Source organism: Zingiber officinale, chromosome 7B (assembly GCF_018446385.1).
Source record: "Zingiber officinale cultivar Zhangliang chromosome 7B, Zo_v1.1, whole genome shotgun sequence".
Classification (NCBI taxonomy): domain Eukaryota; kingdom Viridiplantae; phylum Streptophyta; class Magnoliopsida; order Zingiberales; family Zingiberaceae; genus Zingiber; species Zingiber officinale.
In genome coordinates, this window is record NC_055999.1 from 62,399,169 (window position 1) to 62,416,802 (window position 17,634).

The 17,634-nt window shown below is 33.5% G+C and overlaps 1 protein-coding gene across 9 annotated transcripts; it reads right to left on the reverse strand.

Moving 5' to 3' along the window:
- Positions 1-895: 895 nt before the first annotated feature.
- LOC122005850 lies at positions 896-17,087 on the reverse strand. Of its 9 annotated transcripts, XM_042561074.1 has the most exons (22): positions 16,758-17,086; positions 16,232-16,325; positions 16,070-16,111; positions 15,501-15,606; positions 15,272-15,410; positions 14,730-14,988; positions 13,761-14,116; positions 13,533-13,609; positions 13,032-13,176; positions 11,361-11,550; positions 9,741-9,981; positions 6,742-7,224; positions 5,617-5,674; positions 4,939-5,026; positions 4,258-4,329; positions 3,698-3,781; positions 3,365-3,508; positions 2,628-2,709; positions 2,287-2,369; positions 2,136-2,190; positions 1,403-1,615; positions 896-1,288 (listed from the first exon to the last, which is right to left on the reverse strand). In XM_042561074.1, the coding sequence occupies exons 1-21, from the start codon at positions 17,050-17,052 to the stop codon at positions 1,556-1,558; spliced, it is 3,153 nt and encodes a 1,050-aa protein (XP_042417008.1). In that variant the 5' UTR covers positions 17,053-17,086; the 3' UTR covers positions 896-1,288; positions 1,403-1,555. The 9 variants fall into 9 exon arrangements, with proteins under 9 accessions (XP_042417008.1, XP_042417006.1, XP_042417009.1 ...); XM_042561072.1 differs by having other exon boundaries at positions 16,070-16,325; positions 16,758-17,087; XM_042561075.1 differs by lacking the exon at positions 16,070-16,111.
- Between the last annotated feature and the right edge of the window lie 547 nt (positions 17,088-17,634).

Here is a 17,634-nt window from a genome sequence, read left to right on the forward strand (position 1 = left end):
AAGTGTTTGTGCCGATTCTTCAATCATAAGTGTAAATCTTTCTTCATCTCCATCTAGTAGATGAAGTAGTTATGTCCTGTGATGTCTATAAAGTGCTGTAGAGAAGGATAATAATCCTTGATTATATATTCTCCTTGGATTTAAGGTATTTAATTATTCATTAGAAAATGTATCTAAATTATGTTCAATGTCTATAAGTTTTTCTAATTGATAAGTAACAATATTTATTGATGATCTCTTGGGAATCACAGATAAGTTTCTATTTGGTTGTCTTAAATTTTGTAATAATCTAGAAAAACTTTCAGTTTGCATCTTTGTTCGTAGATCCATTTGGAATGAGGTCTTGGATCTTGTATGTAAGAAACTTATAAGTAGTAAGTTGTTGGGTAATTATTTTTACTGAAGATAATTTATTAAGGTCTTTATTTATGCTTTCTAGGGCTTCTTTTAGATCGCTTGCGTGGGTGTTTATATATATATATATATATATATATATATATATTATAACTATTTTGATTAAAATAATTAAATGTTAAAATTACTTTTAAAATATTTTTATATCAAAATCTCTTTTAACATAGTAAAAATTGTTAGTTAAAATTGATCCAACATAGTTGTAAGAGTTTCCATCAAATGTGAAGCAATTTGATTGAAATTACATGCTGAATATTGTAACTTTTACCCAAAGTTACTATAATAACATTAAAATAATAATATTTTTTAAAAAAATAAAAATAAAACATCCATACAATAACAATTTAACAAAATAACAAAAATAAAAGATGTCCTTTCGATTTTTTTGCTTTTTGCACAAGTGCTGCTTCTTATCCTGAATGAAGATCCAGTAGAATGAGAAATAAATAGAGATGTAAAGAATTTGATCACCTGGCTGATGTGAAAACACAAACCCGGGGGCTCACTTGATACGATAATTTGAAAGTAATTAAGAATATACAACAACCAAATATTGGTGTTTCAACACGGCTCAATTAGATCTATTTTGAATTTCCGACAGCAAAAACAAGAACTGAGAACAGAAACTCATGAATCTGACTCTCAACATGATCATTTTCAAATGCCCAGCCTAGCTCAAACACCCAGCTCGGCTCGATAATGACATCAGCATCGACGCAAATCGTCTAGTGATGATCAACAGTGTACTGCCCATTCTGGCTCGAGAGCCTTCCACGTTTGAGGTAACAACAACACACCTCCGTATTGTGCTATTGGGGTGGAACAATCACATTCGGGTTCAGTGGCTAACAGAGATCAAGGGCTGAAGACTCGCCTGCAAACAAATGTTATATTCATCTTGTTAATGTCCTTAAATCTAATTAGTGAATAAAATGATGATTCTGGGATTAGAGTGGCTTAATTTAAATTTAATTAATGATTGTGGTACCTTGAAATTCTGGACTCTTCGCCATTTCCATCTCCCAAGAAGGAAAATGTGTTTGTCACCCTTGGCAGAAGCATTTCATTACATCCTGTTCAATCACTGAGCGCATGAAAACAACCTCATCAAGGTGTCAGAATATCAACTGTAATGGCTAGTTTAATGATGTGTCTGAAAGTAAGGATGGCGTAGGGCTTCATCAACACTCAAGCGATCCTCCTACAAGACAAATAAATTACAGATGTAAATATGTGAAGGAAAGATATCAACACAAAACAGAAACAGAACGTGTGAAAGCTATTGCATGAAGTAGGAAAGATACTATGTAGTTAGTACAATGTAGCACAATTTAGAGGAGGATATCCTATGAAGAAGATTATGGTGTTCGAGCAAAGATTTCACATCAAAGGATGCACAAGATGAGCTAAAGAATAAAAGACCAACGAAATGCAAAAAAAAATAAAAAAATCCACAAATTCCTACTTAATTTAAGAAGAAAAAAAAATCAAGAATAAAAAACAAGAAATGGACATCCCAAGTAATAATTCAGGGAAGTCCCTTACAGAGGAACACTTTCTCGGACACATATTTGATGTGTCCTAAAGCCTTAAATTATTTGAAGGAAAAATTCTTGGGATTTTCATCCAATTTATGTCATTATACTGATTTGGATCATGTTGATTGATGACAAATAAATACACATTTTTCCTGCATATAAGTTAAGAGGCAAATGACTTACAGGATGCCATACTAACAACTGACGTACTAATCGCAATGCCCAGGCATCTTGAAATCTGTGGAGAATTTAAAAGCATAAGAGGAACTAATTCTAATTTAATCAGTAATTAGTAACCATAAAAATTCACTGCAGCATATAACTTCAGACTGACCCAATTTTAAGGGGATCTCTACTTTTCACTTGAAGAGAAAAAGACTCTTCAGAACACTTCCAAGAAGCAGGCGAGACATCAACCTTGATTGAAGGAAAAAGATACTCTTACTAGTGTCGTACAAACTTTATTCTCATAATTTTCAATATATATCTACAATGTATGTCATCAATAAGAACAATAATACCAACTACTAAACATCAACTTTTATCACAATCACATTGCTATTCTAAAAAAATGACAAATAATTATGGTTGGTATAGAAAAAAGTGTGAAAGCAGACACCATCGGGAGGTATATTGGATACGAACAAATGAGAATGATGGTAATACAGGGCTTACATGGTCTTTTCTACCACCATTTGGATAATGATTTGGAGATATCCCAGGAATTAAAATGCACATCTCCATGTACGATCTCAATCTGAAACCAAAACATGCAAGTAATATATTCAGAACAAATGGCAATGATCATGATCACTCAAAATTGCTATGGACATTAATGCAGTCAAACATCAATGTTTTTTTTTTCATTTTCTTGCATTTCAAAAACATCAGTAGCAATAAATGTAAAAAAGTAGACGGGACCTGGAATGGAGAGATACAAGAGAGCTGTTGTTGCTACAAAAACTAGAGAATTGCATCATTTCAATCATTAATGTTTCTTTTAACATTTAACCACATCTTGGAGGTCAACTAGTCAACTAATATCTGTTAACTTATGTTGGTTTTAATCAATGGTACTTGCAAAAATTAGTTCTGTTAAACATTAAGATTTTGACAAGTTAAGAAATGTTGGGATATATATTTCCAAAGAGATATTGAGCACCCAAAGGCTAGTGATTTATCATAAATAAGTTCAAGAATATATGATGATTATAATATAAAGCGGGCGATATATATTGCTGCAATTAACACCGACAGCTATAGATATAAGTATAACAATTATAAATTTATTAAAAATTTGCAAATGATCACAGATCAAGTGGAATGGTAAAATGATAAGAGTAACAAGAACCTTACAGAGATTAAGATGAAAATAAGCCAAGTTATTACTTGAGATTTCACAAATAATTTACTTGTAAGCAAGTTCCTTCGTATGGTCACTCCAACCTTCAAGATGCTGGTCCAACAGAGCACGGGTGCGGTCATTTATCTCAAACACATGAGGGGATCCTAAAACTAGTTCTAGCATCACAACTCCCACACTCCACATATCATACCTAGAAAGGAAGTAATGTACAATAAAAGCAAGTTTATTAGCACTCGTGGAAGAGATGAATGAACAGCAAAACAGTTGAATAGATGTTTCAAAGGAAGAATGAAAAGTGAAAGAAGAAAACACTTGAATGAATAATATCCTTAGGATTTTTAATATGAAAATATACAAAGAAGAGAAGAAAGTTGTTAACTTTAGTGTTACGCTTTTTGGCCCCTGAAACCAGCTAGCATTAAGTAAAGCCTCTGGTGGAGTATACTCAAAGGTTTGTTCAGACCTGAAATCCATAAAGATAAAAGGAGTAAGCAAACCAGATAAAATAGAACAACAATAATATTCAATTAAATAAGTGCATGAAATTTTCAGCAATACTTAAACTCTAAGCTCAAGATTTGCCAATTGATCCAATGGCTAATAAAACATATAAATCACATCTAAAAATAGACCAAAAAAAATACATCAATGATAAATAGGAATAGACAGGTTGCATCAAAGATATTACTAGCTATTTCAATCTACAACCTAAAGAAGAGAAAAAGGATGATTCTGCCTTATTGCCCAATATAGCAGTCAATAATATTTTTGCAAGTAAGCTGTTCTGTTTTAGCATGACTCGTTCGCCATTTCAAATAAGATCCATGGAATTCAATTTCTGTTCTTGGAAACCTTAGAATGATAGTCATGAAAATATTCTCTTGAAAGATTTCAAACTTCAAAATATGTTTGTACTATCATGTCACTGAAGTTTCTTACCTAGTTGGCCCAGATCCATATAGATGCTTCATGGTGAAATCATCCATAGCACTGCCAAAATCAATAATTCGCCTGTAGAATAAAACAGAAATAGTCTAGTATCAATTTAAAAATAAATAAATTGATGACCCATCTACAACCAAAATATAGAAAACAACCATATTCATATCATTGTAAGTAATCAAGATGAGAAAGGAAAAGGAAAGAAAAAAAGAAAGCTACGACCTAAAGTTGTCTATAATTTAGTAATTATATTAGTAATCACACCTTATCTGGTGCAATAAGCAGTACCTGATGCAGTTCCTTTTCTCTCAAATTGTGGCTGGATGGGCATTAATTTGATTGATTGAAGATCAGAAAAGGAATTCATAAGTTTTACTTCAAGAAAGAAATGAATTGAGCTAACATATGTTACACTGTTGTCTCTAGCAGAATTAAGAGCTCTTAGCAGTCTGTCTAGCTGTCACATAATCAGTACCATTTCTTAATAGATTAAGAAAACAAAATGCAAATTTAATCAAACAATTATTATCAAAATAGTCATCTTTCTGAACCTAGTAAGCATTCTGTTTTCTCAATTTTTAAAAATTGGATTATGATTGGTCTATCCACCAAATGATCCAGCATTAGTAAATAGAGAACCAAGAGGAAGCCCATAGGTAACTGAAAAAATCTCTTTACATTTTTAGACGATTTCTGTTATCTCCATTAGGAATTTCCCTTGAGCATTTTCCAGTGTCCACATCTTCGAAGCATACAATCATGTTTTCTGCAAACAAAATAGCACGCATTAATTTAACAGTTACTGGTCAACAATGTATATCAAATATGCAGTAAATATACAACTAAATCAGGCAACTAATGCAAGGTTTTGAAACCAAATGATTATAAAGAATGAGAGGAAGTTATTGGTTGATGCAGAATTCTATGTCTATCCTAAAAGGTTCCTCTAACAGAGGCAGCATCATCGGTTGATTTGGGATGACATGAAAATAAATTGAATGTCATTTATATTTACCAAAAACTAATTTGCTCTGTGTCAATTTGCTCTCAGTGTCGACGTAAAGAAAAAAGTAATTGCATTTTACATGGCAGAAGTAAATTACCACAGGAAAAACTATCAGTATAAGGAAATTTAAAGCAAGACTTTATGAGTTAAAGTGTAACTGAAATGTAGAGATAAAAGATTGCTGCTTATGAGAATTAAAAATGCATTATGACGGAATGGAATGATCTTTTACTTGTTGCATATCATAATTACAAAGTTCATAAGTAGATATAGGAGAGAAATATGAATCACATGTATTAGAATTAGCAACTAAAACATGCTAGCAAGAAACAAGGTCATAATAGACATACCAGGCTTAATATCTCTATGAGTAATATTACGATCATGACACGCCTTCAGAGCCAGTAACTAGTCAAATTAAAACAGAAACATACAAGACACTAGTCAGGTAAAAAAGGAAACAAACTTGACAAGGCAAAATAAGTATAAAGCAAAACAAGAAATTCCATAGCCAACATGGATGTTCTCTAAGACTCCTTGATCCAACAAGTTTTCCTACATTCTAACCAAATAAAAGCATAAAACTAAAAGGAATGACAATGAGAAAAAATGTTCCATGAAAAGGACATCAGTGTGCAATGTCAGTATGAAGAAATGACCTAATATATAATATCAGAACATTAAGTCTATGACAATTATACCATCTAGATCAGATTGGCTTGAGCTCAAGTTTGAACAAGCTCAATAAGTAAATAAACTAGCTTCAACACAATTAATTTTGGCTTGGCTCGTTTACACCCCTAATTGCCTAGCACATGTATAGGCATTAGAAAATCAACTGAAAAATATATGGACAGTGGGTCACTTTGTCAGGCCCAATGCAGGGTAACTCTTGTTTGATTGTCTATGCAGACTGTGCTGCAGCATTAAGAGAACATTCCACCAACAGTACTTGAATTTGATGATTCAAAGCTTATGCTTGTGTTCTAACTAAAAAGATGATGTCAAGGTAGCACGGATGCCTTTAAACTCTGAGATATTACCCACCAATTCAGTAATTCAATATCAGAGATATAAGCAAGTGTTTGCCAAAACTACAGCAGAAATGTACACTTCTTCAATATTTCATGGACAAATAGATGAAATTCTTTAAGTAAATAATTTGCCCAAAATTAACAGAAATCAAACACTTCTATAGATGCGAGGCATGCCTCAAGGATATTTCTTGGAAGGAGACAGTCCTATTTTTATGCTAGTTCTAGCTTGATGGTCATAATCAATGGATATATAGCAGTAGATTGCTGAAATAATGCCTATGTTGTGGACAGAATTGACATGAAAATTTGTTCTTAATGTATCTGTAAAAAGTAAAACATGTTAGTGGTACAACTAGCAACGTGGCCAATATGTTTACAAGAAATATGACATGTATAGTGAAGGGAAATTAATAGAGAACACAAGAAATATTCACACACCAATTGCCGTATGAGATTTTTCATTCCCATTTGGCCATCTTGTGTCATCCTTAACCAATGCCACCACGAAGAGGGACGCAATACTTGCACATTCCTCATTTTTCCATCTGTCTCCTCAGTTGAGAATAATTTTGTTTCTTCTGCTGTATATATTAACTTCGATAGAGACAACCCTTCATTCTTAAAAACAAGCCATAATTCCTTGGATTCTGACTCAAATGATTCTATATATCTAGCTATATTATTTAAACCTTCTTCATAGCTAACTCTGTAATTTCTGGGTTTCACATTGAACATATCATTCATGGCAGCAGCACATGAATTATTGTTTTGACAAAAACCAAAGGAATCAGATTGCATAGGATATAAGGTCATCTGTGATTCTCCAACAGTACCCACAAGAGACATAGAAGCATTTAGAAACAGTTCGCCAAAGTACTTTTCACGCAGTCCACTCAAATAAGCATTATTTCCTCTCTCCACCTAACAATATATCAGTAAGTCAAACTTGCAAAGTTCACATATAAGAAATGTAAAAATCTACACAAACAATAATTTTGCATCAAAGAAATAATATGAAAAATAATCCTGTGAAAAATCCGCAACCAAAGTAATATATTTCTTTCTCAAATAAATCATAATGTCCATAGTACTTACTAAATTCGCAACACAATTCTTTTAGAAGCTACTCTGCTGTCAGTCAAAAAGATAATCTGCCATCTTAGTTGAACTAAGCATATCACAAGCAAGGTACTGTCTAGTTAGAGAAATTTTTTTATTACAGATATCACCAAAACTAAGATACCGGTGGGAGACTCAAGCACTAGGCTTCCATCAGGCATATGCCATAAAAGTACAAGACTTCAATCATACACTTTGGTCATACTAAGATGCCATGTGAAGAAACATAACATTTAGGAAGTCCAAGAAAATATTCATTGCATGAATTAGTATAGAAAAAAATACATTAGCAGTCATCAAAATAGTTGTAGGAAAGTTCTATGATTAAAACTTTCCTGGGGTTCCATTCGACCTCGGTTTCAATTATCAACTTGTTTCTGACTCTTATAATTTAGGTTAGAGGCTATGTTAGTTCACTTATATTCAGGAACATTTTCCCCTGTTTAAAAAACCAAGGGCGCACAACAAATTACTAACAAAAATAAAGCATAAGTTCAAATATTCAGATCAGGTACATGAATGCATCATTCAATTCTATGTAAACTATACTGCCAATTCTAGATGGCGTTTGGTTCACTCCTAGGAATCAGAATGGGAATGAGTATCATAGATTATGGAATGGGAATGGGTATGAGTTTGAGTATCATTTTTAAAAATAATGTTTGATTAGTTGAATATTTTCAATCGAAATGAACCTAAATTTTCTTTTTTTACCCTTAGAGGAAAATAAGAGAAAAAATTAGATGTGAGAGAAAAATATGATGAGAGAGAAAGTGTGATGAGAGAGAAAGTATGATGGAAAAAAAAAAGAAGAGTGGGAAAGTGTGGTGAGAGAAAATGAGGAGAGAGCGTGATAGGAGAGAAAAAGTATGATGAGAGAGAAAATGTGTTGAGAGAGAGTGTGATGGGAAAAAAAGAAGAGTGGGAAAGTGTGGTGAGAGAAAATGAGGAGAGAAAGCGTGATAGGAGAGATTGAGGAGAGAAAAAAAATATGATGAGAGAGAGTCTGATGGGAAAAAATGAAGTGAGGGAAGAGTGATGAGAGAAAATGGGGAGAGATTGAGGATAGAGAATGATGAGAGAGAAAGTGTGATAGGAAAAATGAAGAGAGGGAAAGTGTGATGAGAGAAAATAAGGAGAGTGTGATGGGAGAGAATGAAGAGAGGGAAAGTGTGATGAGAGAAAATAAGGAGAGAGAGTATGGTAGGAGAGATTGAGGAGAAAGAAAGTATGATGAGAGAGAAAGTGTGATGAAAAAAATGAAGAGAGAGTGTGTAATGGGAGAGAAAATGCGGTGAAAGAGAAAGTGTGATAGAAGAGAATGAAGAGAGAGAAAATAAGGAGAGAGTGTGTGATAGGAGAGAATACAGGGAGAAAATAGTAGAGAATGTGTTGAGAGAGAAAGTATGTTGAGAGAGAAAGTATGATGAGAGAATGAGGAGAGAGAAAGTATGATGAGAGAGAATAAGGAGAGAGAAAGTGAAATGAAAGAAAAATTGAATAAATATATTAATGGTATTTTTGTCCAAAACTTTAATTTTCATTCTCATTTCTATCAAAACCCAAGGGAGGAGGTGAGTTTCATCAATACCCAAGTTTTGGGGTTTCATTCCAAAATCTGGATTCTATTCTCATCAATCAAACACAAGGTTTGGAAATGAATTCATTTCCTCATTCCCAAACCCCTAAATCAAACGCCACCTAAGGTAGCATTTGGTTAAATGATGGGAATGACTATGGGTATGAGTTTGATAGGAAGGTGGAATGAAACCCACCTAGTTATATGGGTTTGGCTGATTCCCATAAATTTGGAAATCATTTCGAAATTATCATTCTCAAACCCACAATCCAAACACTATCTTTTACTATCATTCCATTCCTTCATTCCCAAACCCACCAACCAAACGCCCCCTAAATCTTTTGATCACTTTTAACTAAATATTGCGTAAGAAGATCTAGACTAAGTTCAGAATCCATTGTAGTATTGCCTAAATGTAATTAGCAGTTAGCACCCTACATAGAAGAGATGTTCACCAAAGTAGTTAACAAAAATTCTACCAATTGAAAACTTTATATACCAATACCTAGCAAGTTCTTCTACAATAAATCTAGAACAAGGTACAAAAAAAAGTAAGATAATGGAGCATGAATAAAAAGGCTGATTTATTAACTCATGACCGTATGAATCTCTCAAGTTCTTTGACATTCCAAAAGCCCTTAACTCACTGAATGTCTGGGGAAGCAAAACGATTCAAATTTTCTCTCACTGAAGAAACTGAAAAATTAAACAGACAAAATAAGTGTGCAGAGTATCTTACCATTATCCTTTTCAGAATGAACAGATTGTCATCATTCTGATCAGAAAAGCAACGTTTATTAGATGAATTAGTGTTTGCATTGCTACTACACTTAGATTCCTCCATTTCTATAGTGCTAGCAAAATGATAGAACATTTTGTGGCTGCTATTGTATGCATCATTATCCAAGGAACAATTCCAGTGAAACGCCAACCAAACTTCACCATAAGATCCACGATCAAACCTTCTCTTTAAAACATATCTAAGACATCAGATATATTTGAAATAAATAGTAGAGCTAGTTAGGAAAATATAACAAAACAACAAAAAACAGAAAAGGTAGAGAGCCAAGTGTTCTGACAGAATAATAAAAAAACACTCAGTGGCAAAGATGCATAGCAATAGTTAACACATAAAGTAATTACTAATTTAGGGATGGGTTCAAGTCCATTCTCTTCCTACTTATTCATCCACCAGTTTAAAAATTGAGCAGTCATGTTATAGACTCCCCATTCTCTTTTCTGTAAATAGGCTCACATCAAATTACTAGGAACTTAGCGTTTGGTATAAGTCCATTTTCTTCCTCATTCACCAAAATTGAGTGGTCATGTTATGCCCTCCCCTTTCTCTGTAGATAGAATTGCATACAGCATCAACTTAGAAATTTATGTATCCAAAACCTTTGTGCCATGAAAAACTTACAAGAAACCATTATAAACTACAATTCACTAATTCAGGCATAACCATACTCAAAGTTCCTTCTCCACAGAACTTTTGCACATAAAATGTCACTGCCAGAAAAAAAATTAAGTGATAATATTTTGTGTCACTGCACAACAGAATGGAATGGTAAGGTAATCTGCTGAAGGATGCAGATGCTGGGAAGACACTATTATAGTAAGCTAGTAACATACCTTAAGCTGGACTTGCATATAATTTGTAGAAGAGCTATTGTGAAAATATAACTTATCTTTGTTTATGTGAGGCTAGTTTTGTCTAAGTTTAAATTTGAATTATGGTGCCTTGTAGTATGTCCATATCAAAATAGTTGGCACTAACATGTTTTTTTTGTTGCCATTGCTACAATTTATATCCATGCTCCATTCCGATCACACCACTCATTTTCACTTCAAGATATGTAATGGTGTGGTTGGCAACAATAGCGGTCATACCCAAACAGTGGGACTAACACATTTAGTCGTTGTTACTGTTGCTTCATATGTCCATGCTCCATCCCAACCACCATAGCTCATTTTCACCTCATGATAAATAATGGTGTGGTTGGCCACAAAAGTGATATGGGTGTGTGTGCATGATGCACCTCATCTCCCCAAAGCCACAACCACCACATACAAGTCAACGAAGAGAAGAGAGACATGGATATTCAAAATCCAGCAATATGTTTTTGACATCAGAAAGGATTTTCAACATGCATATCAAGGATGTCGGAATTGCAAAAAGATTTCAATTACCATTTGGTTCTCCACCTCTAAGGAACCAAAAGATTCAAGATTCCCGTTCTTTAAATATAACAAAAGCAGGTCCACACCTTTCCCAAGCATTCATAGCATGACAGCACAAATTAGGTAATAAGCAAAAATTAAGAAAGTTTTTCCATTGAGCAAGAATGAGAAGAGATACCTAAAATTAGGTAATTTGTATCCAAATGACTCTGAAGATTCAGTTCTGATATCACTGTAAGGGATGGAGTCAAGCAAACCTAGAAAATTGACAAACACATCAGGACTAGTGCATTGGCCCCTGTCTCCATCATGGATCCCAAAGTGCCAGCATAGTTTCTGGTCATTATAAAGTTTCAAGGGCCCTCCACCTAAGCATTCCAAAGTGACAGAAAAATTCAAAATACATAAGAAAGTTCGTAGTTGTCTGAGAAGATAATACATGATATGTAAATAAAAGCCACTTAAAATCGTGGCAAACAGCTCATTAACCCCCAAAGAAGTCTAATTATGCTCTTCCTAAAAGGCAATTGTCAAAAATTGAAAAGGTACACGTTCCATATGGGGAAAGAAAAACAAAATAGAAAGACAACCAAGGAACACTTAATCCAAAATCAATGTTCAATGTGCAGAATCTCAAATAGAAGGCAAATGATATGTAAGTCAGACTGTAGAAGAAACTTAAAAAGATGAAAAATAGCACATTAACCTCGAATAAATCTAACAACAATCATCCAAAAGACAATTGTCAAGAATTGAAAACGTAGGGAGAAGAAATACAGGAGAAAGGACCACTAAAAAACCAACAAAGGAACACCAAATCTCAAACCAATATTCGATATGCTGGACCTTGGCAGTTGCTGTGTATGAATTATGAAATGTGAAACATGTAGGAAAAAGCATCAAGTCTGGACAATAACTGATCCTACACAGCTCCTAAATTTTAAATATATGGCCTGCCGAATGCAGAAATATAACATACATATATGGAGAATTAAGAATGTTTAGTAAGATAATTATGTGCCAAGACTTGAGAAACATATATAAAGTTCAGCAGAGAGTAAATAATATAAGAAAAGGTTACTATAATTCAAAATATTATAACCATCAAAATAAAAAAGGAAAAAAGTATCAACATGTTTCTTAGTATCCACAAATATAAATGATAAGGAAAAAAAGAAAAAGAAACACCTGGTAAGTAACATATAGGAAGCTACAATGTCATAGTTACTTGTTTGTAATTAATATATATTAGTTAATCATCATCTTATTTTATTTGTATTAATCCAAAAACGTGAATGAGAGTCTTGGCACAACGGTAAAGTTATTACCATGTGACCTAGAGGTCACGGGTTCGAGTTATGGAAATAGCCTCTTGCAAAGTAAGGTAAGATTGCGTATAATACACCCTTCCCCGGACCCCGCATTGGCGGGAGATTCGTACACCGGACTACCCTTTATTAATCCAAAATTGTGGCTTTGAATTTACAGGTAGCCAGCTATGCAAAAGCTACTCTTGATCACATAAATTGCATTTGACAGAAGAATTCCTAGTGTGCCACGTGAATAACCCATCAAACCAAGACTTTGAAAAATGGAAGTTTAGTTATTATGCTTTTACTTTAAATTAGATGCTCTAAAATTGAGGATTATTTCCCATAAATGGTTGTGAAATGTTGATCTACACCATTCTGAAATACTTATAGAACCTAAATATAGTAACCTAAACTGGTTAATCTATTACAACTTTAGATAGAAATGATAGCCAGAAAAGATCATGGGAATGCATGTTCTCATAAATCAAAATTTCCAGGGAATTTCAATTTTTTGTGAATAGGGAGGAATGACTTACTATGAAATGGTACTTCTGAGTCAATTAATGAGCCATGATCTCCACGATTTTGAAATACTTTTGGTGATTCAAAAACATAATCTGTGTGCTCGTTTAGATTTTCTGACAGATAGAAACAACCAAGTTTCCTCTGTTCTGTTTCAACCTACAATAAGAGTGAGTACAAATAACAGTTAAGCTAGAATGAAGGATGCATTTAAGTTTGAGGGGAGCAATACGATCAAAAGCTCAAGGTTCTAATCATTTAATTTTTTGACACACTATTGAATTTGTGTTAAGTAAAATAAACCATACAAATATACCTTATGCAGATCCCACTACCTAAACAAATTAAGCTCTTCATGAACAAAATGACTCAAATAAGTAGATTATTAAGTGGCTGACAGTTACAGAACATAGAACTGACATGTATCAGCATTTTTCCACATAGTTTGCATACAACTTGCAAAAATGGAGAATAAATGAAAATGGATAATACAAATTTTAGAACTGAATTCTCACCAAAAACCTATTGAACTTTGATAATATCTGGTTTGAATATTCAATAGATATGACACCTGAAGCACTTGCATCATTTTCTAGCAATATTGGCAAGAAAAGAAATGAGAGTTTATTAGATTTAAAGAAAGAGAAGAACTCAAAAGCATATCTTAAATGCTACAACAGCTGCAAATGGTATAATATTAATAAAGCTAATAATTAAAACAATTACCAGAAATTGTGCACTACCTAATTCTTTCAGCAAATGCAGCGATGATGAACCAGAGGTTTCTTCTACATTAAACTCATTTTCCACATAAATTCTAGGTATACTATTAGGTTTTAGAGGAATGACTACAGCAGCCATGTTGTCGATGGCTCCCCTTTCAAAAGCAGTATTAACTAAAAGATCAGCCAAAGAGTATGGCATGTTGTTGATATATTCCAAGTGTGCATTAGCTTTTACTTTCTCATACCATAACAGATCACAAACTTCTTGCATGGTAAGCTTTTCAAAGACTCCATCAGATGCAGCAATCAGATAAGTGTCATTCATTGTTATGTGTTGCCAATCTGTTACCTCAGGTGTAGAGACCACGCCATATCTAACCATGATCAGGAGCAACACTTGGTGAGAGATGATTCAAAATGGAAATTAAAGTACAAAAATATCAAACAGAAATAACCAATAAAAACTAAAAAAACAATTTTAAAATGCTGATATTGCTACATTTAACTATCTAAAATACTGATTAAATAATCTAGAATATACTTCCCTGAACCATCAGAAACTTGTCCAATGCATACAAATGAAGAAAATGTTTGTGGGATTTCAGACATGAGAAACCATAAGGATGAATCCGACCATATTGAAAGATATTTCATAGGTCAAGTCAAATAAGATTTCATCACAATGACTGTTAAAGGCTATGATATTATTTCAGAACTAAGACGGTCATTCTCCATTCCATGGCTTGCAAGTTAAAGAATCAGTTTAACTTTGAATGAACAATTATTTGTACATACAGATCATGAGCCTTTTTTCTTTTTAATTTTACCTGTTGCTCTGATGTCATGTTTTTTGGAACATGACCTTTAGGATAGATAAGTAATGCTAGATGGTTAGAAATATCATCCAAGAAATAGAGGATAATGATCCATCTATTGCTATATTTAGGAAGAAGAGGACAATGGACACTTTAGAGATAAGAGAATTACTTTTTAAAGCCAATGTCACCTATAGCCCGAGATACAGCCAACTGACCATTCACCCTAGCCACACCAGCCCACTCAACAATGTGCCCACCTGCAGCTTCAATTCGGCTTCTTTCATCTTCTCTATCAGCATGATGGTCCACAGTAAGCTCTTTAACATAATATACTGGTTCACTTTTTATTGCCAACTTCAATAGTCTGCGCTCAGCAACAGGGAGTATAGCACCTTCATTTCTTCGTCTCATTAACCTCGACAAGTTACCTACGATATACAAGAATAATTATTTTGTTTAGAATAATTATCAGATTACTTCAATACCTATTGTCTTCATATATCAATTGCTACAGGAATAACTTCCCGAGACAATGCAACCGGCCTGAGTGACTGTAACTGATGGATTAGTAAGCTAACATGTCCAAAAAAAAATGTTAGCTTGGTTACTCTGCATTAAAACTGATTTTCAAAGAGAACCAGAGACAAAGTATTGAACCAGTTTTCAGTAAAATGGTATGCAAAAGAGAGGACTGTAACAAGAAACAGAAACCTCTTCGATTATGATGGTCTGAGTCTTCTGTACACATAAGTATTTTCGAGTCACCAACATTAACAGCCAAAATTTCGCCATTTACAATAAGCACAACAGCGGCAGTAGACCCTGACTCAAAATTATTCTGCAAAGCTTCCTGCAAAGTTATAAACAAGGAGTTTCCTTTAGTCCACAAGAAGCAACACATGAACTACAATGATAATTAAGAATAAAAATCTACAATTGCCTTGGAAAATGTAGCATCAATATCCTGGATTGTCCTCAACAAAGACTCCTTTAGTATCTCCTTATGAAAAGTCCGATCAAATATTCTTGTTGATATCCAGATGGATCTGTGATTTACAATACCATATTATTCAAAAGATTTCTATTTCTAACATACTTAAAATCATCTCAATGATGTGATTAAATAAAAATTAAGGCGAGTAAATTTCAAAAGGACCATGTAACCACATGAATGTAAAAACTGTCGTGCTGTGAATTATCAGAATCAGGAAGATCAGGTATTTTTGTTGATTGGACCACTTCAATGCAGTAACTAAATCAATATTTAATTATATATACTATTGTGAGACGGTGGAGAAAGTAATGTGTTCCTCCAATAGGTAGATGTTAGCGAGATGAAGATAATCAAAATTGTAGCAAACCATCCCAGAAAGAAGTTAGAACATAAGGGAGCTAAAAATTAACATAGGATCTGGAAGATAATCAACAGATAGAAAACACAACACAAATTATGAATATGAGAAAAACATGAACAAAGGAAGTAATGGTTAATCTATTGAGAGAGAGTACTTCTCTGTATATTGGTACTGCCATTTCTGCATTTGCAAAGGCCTAACAATTTCAAACGACAAGCCATTCTCTTCATATATCAATTTATGAGTAGATCTCTTCATAACTGATGAATATATTCCATCCAAAAGGAAATAGAGATGGAGGATAAAGTATTCTAACAAAAGCTTTGAAGCCATATCGCTTGCCTCGGCCCCGTTATGTCCATCAAAAATAGCTACTAGTCCAACATCAAGCTCCTCAATTCCTTTTCTACCTATTCAATTAAAAAACATATGTTGGAAATTAAAATGATGGACCAATTCGCAAGTCACAGCTTAGTCAAAAATCATGCAAAATTTATTTTGAGGCCATGTTAGATCTATGGTCACAACAATTCTGAATAAAAGAACTACATGTTTTCCAGTTCCAGTTTAAAACATGCTATAACTTAAAATCTGAATTCATGTTATTGAGTTTTAGCATCAGTTCATGTGCATTTGTGATGAAAATACAAAGCCTATCTCAAGAGAGTACAGTATAATGTAGTGCAATGTATGACTAGTAAGAAATGACTAGATTTTCAGGTGCGGAATTAGCAAAGCAACCAAATGGTCACTTGCAATCTGTATTACTCTAAATTTTGGTATCCTACAATAAGAACCCCGAATAAGACCAAACGTCGGGTCGAAGCAAAGCGATCGCGTACCGGCGAAAGGGATCCGCATGCCGAGGGCGCAGACGACGCGGTCCTCCTGAGATCGGCGACGGCCTTGGTGCACCGCTGCCTGGCAATTGGGCGGCGGGAGGCGATGGCTGTCCGGGAGGAGCGTCCACCTCGGGCACTTGGCCGAATGAAAAACGGCGGGCGCGCCGCCCTCCCTGTAGACAGAGAGGCATGTGAGAGATTCGCCAGAGTTGGGCGGAATCGAGCTGAGGAAGAGGACAAATCCAAAGGAGAAAAAGAAGACGGAGAGAGAGGAAGCCGAGGGAGTAACAGACATTTGATCGGACCGAACAAGGAGGAAGAAAGAAATAGGAAAAAAGAACGAAGAAGATTAATAAAAGAGTAATTCAGAGAAAAATCCCAGAATAAAAAACTCTACTGTTATCTAAAATATTAAAAAATTTAAAATAAATATAATTACACTTCAATTCAACATTTTAAATTAAAATAGAATACATTTTTAATTAAATTGAGTATAATTTTTTTTTTACTTAATATAATTCTTTATCAATTCAACATCATTTAAAAAAAGTTAGTATATTTTAATCCGTTGAGTATTATTTAAATAGAATTTAATATATTTTTTATTCAATTAAATTAGAAAAAGAGTCATGCTCAATTTAATTAAAAAAATATTAGATTATTCTAGTTTAATGTACTTAATTTAAGAAAAATTATAATCAATTTTAGATTTTTTATATTTAAAAAAATATGAGAGGTAATTAAGTAAATTGATATCTATTATATTTGATTAGGGAGTAGAAAATTAAGAACGATTTTTTTCTAACTTAATATAATTCCTTCTAAATTTAGTATTATTTTAAAAAAATAATATATTTTTTATCAAATTAATATGGAA